Source organism: Engraulis encrasicolus, chromosome 12 (assembly GCF_034702125.1).
Source record: "Engraulis encrasicolus isolate BLACKSEA-1 chromosome 12, IST_EnEncr_1.0, whole genome shotgun sequence".
NCBI lineage: Eukaryota > Metazoa > Chordata > Actinopteri > Clupeiformes > Engraulidae > Engraulis > Engraulis encrasicolus.
The window spans coordinates 33,934,421-33,941,920 of NC_085868.1; the positions used below are offsets into that span (position 1 = coordinate 33,934,421).

The 7,500-nt window shown below is 48.1% G+C and overlaps 2 protein-coding genes across 2 annotated transcripts in view; one reads left to right on the forward strand and one right to left on the reverse strand.

Annotated features, from left to right (window-relative positions):
* Positions 1-2,361, forward strand: part of cacnb4b (calcium channel, voltage-dependent, beta 4b subunit) — a 41,474-nt gene extending 39,113 nt beyond the window's left edge. Inside the window, exon 13 of the mRNA XM_063212085.1 lies at positions 2,033-2,361. Coding sequence (XP_063068155.1) covers positions 2,033-2,359 — 327 coding nt within the window. The 3' untranslated portion in view covers positions 2,360-2,361. The remainder of the gene's footprint in view (positions 1-2,032) is intronic.
* LOC134459701 (mitogen-activated protein kinase kinase kinase 20-like) overlaps positions 1-7,500 on the reverse strand; it is a 319,662-nt gene that overhangs the window by 153,334 nt on the left and 158,828 nt on the right. The gene's annotated exons all lie outside the window — the stretch shown is intronic.

A 7,500-nucleotide genomic window follows, 5' to 3' on the forward strand; every position in this document is an offset into this window, starting at 1 on the left:
GGCCATCTTATTTGCCCCTTGGCATTATTTTAATGTAATGCAGTTTCATATATCATATGACATAAAGAAATGTTAGACATTACATTACATATGCAATAGAAAAAGTTATATTTTCTAGGGGCCTAGAGAAGGTGGGGTCTGTTGTAAAGGTGGCCGCCTGCAATATAGGTCTGAAGTGGAAATCCTTGTTTGTGCTCATAGTACGGCCCTTGGAGGACTTAATAAAATTTGAAGTAGCCCTCGAATGGAAACCTTTTTCAACTGGCTCAGAAGTCGTGACACACCAACCCCCAAACAACTAGTGAAAGCTCACCTTGGAAACTCCCATTTCATATTGTCATTGTGACACAGCACACAGCACACAGCACACAGTGTATGCAAAATTTTAGCTCATTTAAAAAAAATAAACATTGAGTTTGGCCCGCAACTTTTTAATTTTAATTTAATTACATTTTGGCCCCTGTGAATTTAAGTTTGACATCCCTGGGATAGTAGCTTACAACCTTAAGTTGATTCCGTAAGGAACTCCTACTGAACCTCCTTATCTATCATCTGTGCAATGTGCATACTTCACATGACTGCCTTCTATCACCTGACCCCTTGAACATTGAACTCTATCACAGGTCATGGGACACAGTGCACACCAGTGACCTCGGTGGACCACTCCATGCACGCACACACACACACACACGCGCGCGCGGGCACGCACGGACAGACACGCACGCACACAGACTAAAGGTCAGATTAGACTTCTGCAACTGCGCTCGTCAAAAGTCGCGTGGGAGTGGCCACTAACCAACATTGTATTCATGCATCTGCGAGTTCTGCGAGGTCCGAGGTCTCGTCGCGAGCCACATTTGAAATTGCGTGATTACATTCACTACATTGTAAGCACTGCGGTCGTTATTAAGCAATGTTGCCGGTTAGCTAGGTATTTTCACACAAATTGCAAAGGCAATGCACTGGTATCATTATTTGACATACCCAGTCTGTTTTCACGAGCAGAAAATGCAAGCATGTAAAGACAGTTGATTCTGCCGATGTGTGTTTACATTCGGTGGAGGAAGCTACGGTAGTAAAACCGCAGGCATTGTGCCACGAGTGTTCAACTGATGCATTGTTTGTTACTTGTGTATTTACACACATTTACACACAAGGCATTAGCCTAATATAGTTTTTAACAGAATACAGCTCTGCTCTCGCAAACTACTGGCATTGCGCTGCCACAAGAACTAGCTTTACACACACACACACTCACACACACGGAACTCATTCTAGTTGTTCCTTTGTTATCCTGTTGCTTGTAGCCTTGTGACACAAGGCTCGACGTCATTGATGATAAAGTTTTATTCAGCACACAATTCAAAGATCTTTATTCCATTTGCAGTGAGGAAACTTTTTTTCTTTACATGAAGGTGACACAGAGGTAAGACGCCACCAGGGACAGTAAAGGACAGGAGAAACTAGTTTGACTACCCCCCTCCCATACTCCCAGGTCTCTTGCTGCCTATCACTTGACCTTTGAACTTTGTGTCTCTATCAGCAGGGTCAGAAGAGGTGGTGGCACACCACATCCTCGGTTGACCACTCCACACACACGCATGCACGCACGCGCGCGCACACACACACACACAGACACACACACACACACACACACCAGGGTGGGAAATGACCGCCAAGGACGGATACATTTCAGGGCTGACGGGTAAATCTACCTGCCACAGTGTCTGGTGGGGAAAAAAATTAAGTTCCACCCCTGACACACACACACACACACACACACACACACACACACACACACACACACACACACACACACACACACACACACACACACACACTCACACACACATGGAACTCATTCTCGTCTATCTATACCTACCTTTACCGTATCACCTAAAATTTCACCTTTGACCTCTTCCAGTGGACCACTCCACACTACAACACACACACGCGCGCACACACACACAACGACACTACTTCACAAGTCTGCAACATATTACCTGACCTTTTGAACTTTGACCTCTCCCAGCAGGGTCAGCAGCAGCGGTTGCGGCACACCAACCACAGCTCCTCCGTCGACCACTCCACCGCCAACGAGCGCCGCAACCTCATGACCTCCGACGAGAACTACCACAACGAGCGCGCTCACAAGGGCCGTGGCACCCGCCAACAGCACGGCGGAGGTGGAGGAGGAGGTGGAGGAGGAGGAGGAGGAGGAGGTGGAGGAGGTGGGGGTCGCGACCCCTACGGAATGGCCGAGCAGGGCTACCAGGACCCCTACCAGGACACGTACAAGCCGCACCGCAACCGCGGCTCGCCCGGAGGCTACAGCCAGGACTCCCGGCACCGCCTCTGAGCGTGTGTATGTGTGTGTGTGTGTGTGAAAGGGGGTTGTGGTGGAGGAGGAGTTGGATGAGGAGGAGGAGGTGGATGAGAGGACTCAAGGGGGACGGGGGTGTGGGAGGGGAGGGGTGGAGGAAGACCAAGACCTACACCTCCACCTACCACGACTGGATCTGAGCTGCAGAAAGGGAGTGTGTGTGTGTCTGTCTGTGTGTGTGTGTGTGTGTGAAGGGGGGTTGTGGTGGAGGAGGAGTTGGTAGAGGAGGAGGAGGAGGTGGATGAGAGGACTCAAGGGGGACTGGGGTGTGGGAGGGGAGGGGTGGAGGAAGACCGCCTCTGAGCGCGCGCGCGCGCGTGTGTGTGAAGGGGGGTTGTGGTGGAGGAGGAGTTGGTAGAGGAGGAGGAGGTGGATGAGAGGACTCAAGGGGGACTGGGGTGTGGGAGGGGAGGGGTGGAGGAAGACCAAGACCTACACCTCCACCTACCACGACTGGATCTGGGCTGCAGAAGGGGTGTGTGTGTGTGTGTGTGTGTGTGTGTGTGTGTGTGTGTGTGTGTGTGTGTGTGTCAAGGGGTGTTGTGGGAGAGGAGTTTAGTTGGGAGCAGTTGAATGAGAGGACTTCTGTTTGAAGGGAGGAAGGAGGGTTGGGGTGTGTGTGTGTGTGGCCGGGGGGCGTCTGAGGGGGGGTGGAGGAAGAGGGTCATATAGTTGGACGGAGGGATGTTGCAAGACCTCCACCTCCATCTAACAGGCTCTCTCCTTTCATGGAGGACGGGGCAACCGACCGTAGGGTGCGTCAGAGATGGATGGATGGATGGATGAATGTGGGGGTGGGGATGAGAGTGGCTCTACATATTGGGGTGTCTCTTCAGTTCAACGGCAAGACTGGCTTCACCACCCAAAGACCGCCACCACTCCTCTCCGCTCTGGAGGAGATCCAGGAAGAAAAGACTCCTTCCTTTCCTCCCCCCACACCCCCTGCCCCCCCCTGCAGCACTGGCCTTGGATGGGAATGCCCCCTTTCTTCTTCCTACTCCTCCTGACTGTCTAAACTAACAAACAAACAAACACACAACTAACAAACAACTAACTAACAAACTAAGAAAGCCAACACTGCGCCACAGACCATCTGGTCAGAACCGTCTCAGCTGCTGCTCTCCTCTCTCCTCCAGGGTTCAGCCAAACATCAAAGAACAGCAACCACAACAACAACAACAACAACAACAACAGCAACAGCAACAGCAACAGCGCCCTTAGCAACAGACCTGACCCCCCCACTTAAACTCCTTTGCCCGTCTGCTCCATCTGTGCAAAGCTGTTGCCACCACTCCCCTACTCAACCTAAGTTAACGACTCCCTGCTTGTTTTAAATACTTAAATTCCCTTGTTTGATCGTGTTTAGTTGCCCTGTAAGAGGCGTGTGAGGAGTGTAGAGGTTGGGTATAGTAGAGGGGCAATGTGATTTGTTTGGGGTGGGGTGGGGGGGACATATTGGTTGCACTTTCACAGCGTGAGGTCGATCTAGGCACTCTCACTGCCAGCATGCATGCTTTATCCTGGGCAAACAGCAGGGGGCGCCGAAGCAGACACAGACAGTTTGAAGCAGTGCAGTTATAGAAGATGACTGTAGAGGGCGATTGTGAGACACACCAGTCTTTTGCTCATTAGTGGCCTCTGCTGGTCACAACACACAGTGCAGGTGAACTACATAACTAACACCAGACAGGATGCCTCGTGCACAGACGTGTATGACTCATGGTTTCAGGTCTTTATCTGCGGTATCATGCACACACAGGCATGTGAACATACCATGTATTACAAAAGCTATCCACGTTTCGTTAGCAACTAGCAAGGCTGCTGCCTCATCTATTCTGAAGGCACCTACTGGTACTCTGAGAGAACCCATGAAGAGTTCTATGACCTCTACAGAGGCTTTAGAATCCCACGGCATTCTAAGAGGACACTTCAGAGCCCGTATTTGAAAATAGTCACATCATGTTGACATTGAACAGCTGCTAAACTAGCAATTAGCGTACATAAGCTAACAAGGGCAGAATGCACAGATTTGGTGCAGAGCTACATTTGTCTGCGCAACACGATGGTGGCACAGACGCTTGCCAGAAGGACAAGCTGTTGGATATTTTTGAACATTTCATGGGTCTCTGGAACTCAAATTTGAGTTATAGAGAATGCCCCGCAGTTCTAGAAGGTCCTTAGAACTACAAGCTTCTTAGAACCTACTATCTGAATTCTAAATGAATTAATCGCTACAGTTCTAGAATGATACCTAGGGCCTGTAGAAATGCTGTGAGCTCCATGACAACATGTCAGCTCCCTGCAAATCCTTTACACTTCCAGACTTTGGATCGTCTTTCCAGTCTGGATCGTCTCTGAGCTCCATTAAGAACCACCTGTGTTCTAGACTTCCTCGAACAACACACCTGTACATAGTGACAATGCCATTCTCTTTGCCTGAGCCCCTCAAGAGAGGAACTTTGGGGAGAATGAATGTGATTATGTTTCTCAGAGACACACGTGTGGTACGGTAATCAGTCCTCTGAAGAATGAGCTGAGAAGACTGGGCATGCCGTGTCTGTCTGTAAGGTGTGTGTAACAGTGGGCATGTTTACGGTAGACACAGCCGGTGTGTGTGTGTGTGTGCATGCGTGCGGCCTGTGTGTGTGTGTGTGTGTGTGTGTGTGTGTGTGTGTGTGTGTGTGTGTGTGTGTGTGCGTGTGCGTTTGCGTGTGTGTACGTGTGTACGTGTGTATGTGTGTATGATTATGGTCAGACAGTGAGTTAAACTGTGATGGCTTACGGTAATATGTGGCCCAGTAAAGAAAAGTCTTCCATCTTTCTTCATTCGTTCATCCATTGATATAGCAAAACCACAAGGCATCTGGCACTGCATTGACTCTGGCAGCCTTGATGTGGCTTTTAACTAGCCCAGCTTTGCATTTCTTGAAACCCTAGTTGCTAACTATGTTAGCTACTTTGTTGTTTGCAGTGCAATTTCCCATTGGAAACTACACAAGTTGCTATCCAGGCTAGCAATGACCCTTTCGAGAAACATAACCCAAGTTTGGCTGGGAACCGTGGTCGTGTCGCTATGAGCTGCGAGTTACGATCCGTCAAGCTGAGCTAGCAATCCTTTACAATCCTTTACAACCCACCACAGTAGCATCCCTATGGGTTAGGGTTGGGGATTGGGCTGTTTGTAGCTCATAGGGCCGCCGGTTGCTCAACCCATCTCCACAGGTCCGTCCGTTCATGCCTTGCCCCCTCACCTCCTCCCCACCCTTAGGATGATAAGCTAAGCTGGGGATGGCCATCATAGACACACATGCATAGACACAGATGCAGATACACACACACACACACACACACACACACACACACACACACACACACACACACACACACACACACACACACACACACACACACACACACACAAACACAATATGCAAGAGAATCTAGAGAGTCCTGCAGTCTTAAGCCTGTTCCGGTCAGGTCCCAGTAACTGGAGAAGAACTGAAAGAGGGTATGGCCCATATAGCTGGGGGTGGAGGTGGGAAAACACGATGGAGAAGGGAACGAGAGAAGAAGAGAGGAGAGGGGTTGAGTGGAGTGGATGATTGGAGAAGACGAGACCTGGGGTGGAGGACAGGCGAACTGAACAAAAAGGGAGTTTTTTTTAAATAAAGAAAAGAAAAAAGAAAAGACTTTGTGGAAGTCTTCAGAGCCAGTGCATACTGTATACTGTTGTCTAAGAGCATGCTCATCTGTCTCTTCTTCTGCAAGAAATCCTGCCACCACTCTACTCCACGAAATGTGGAACGTCTCGGAATCCAGCGGAAACGGGACGGAACCCTACATTTTTTAGTTTTCTGTTTCAAGCATTTTTCCCCCCTTCCTTCTTCCTTCGTCCTGCCTGGAGTCATCCGCTTCAGACAATCAGATTAAGTTCTTGTCATTCCGGTTCCGGAACTTTTGAAAGGTTCTACTACAGGTTCCATAGCGGAACTGCATTCCGCACGATAATCTCCCCATTCTCTCTTCTTCTCTTCTACTTTCTCTCCGTCATAACTGCTTCATCAAAGCTCTGCGAGAAAAAAAAATACGGAAGAACATGTGTCAATATTTATTTATTTATTTTGTGAAAGTTCAAAATGGGAAATGCAAAACTGCATGCATAATATATCATTTAATTTATGACGCTAAGTTGGGAGAGATGACAGAGAATATGAATAATGTTTTATGGGAAATCATTGTGTAAATGGATTTTAAAAAATCTAGCGATATTTAAGTTTTCTTTTACAGAAAATATGAAATAAAAAATCAATGGTCATTTTGAAATGGTTGAATGTTATGTTGTTGGTTTGCAGTTTTGACAATTTGAAATGCACATGTGCACACAGACACACACAGACACAAAGACACACACACACACAGACAGACACAGACACAAAGACACACACACACACACACACACGCACACACACATGCGCACACACACACACACACACACACACACACACACACACACACACACACACACACACACACACACACACACACACACACACTGTATTTCTCTTGCATGGCAATGACCCATGCAATCCCACCTTTAGCAAACCCAATCAACTTGCCAAAATTTAATTTCATGTTGTGCAAGCTGGCACACGAAACACACACACACACACACACACACACACACACACACACACACACACACACACACACACACACACACACACACACACACACACACACACACACACACACACACACACACACAGACAGACAGACAGACACAGACACACACACACACACTTATAAATAGTAGCCGTACAGTAAATACTAAATTGACTATCTGTCCATCATACTGCAGCAGTCACACATCCACCCATTCGTGACTGACGTCAGTCTCCTTCCCAGGGTTGCCTTCAAACGTACATGCATTGATACTACCAGCAGAGGGCAGTATGAAATTAAAAATGTCTTCTTTAGCTCCTACTGGCCTACTGGTAGTACTATCGGCTAAAACCCTCTCCTCTCCTCTGGATTCCTCTGGATTCTGGATCTGACTTTTTTTGTATTTACTGTAAAGGGGAATGTTTAATGTGATTTTAAGAACAAAGTTGCAGGTG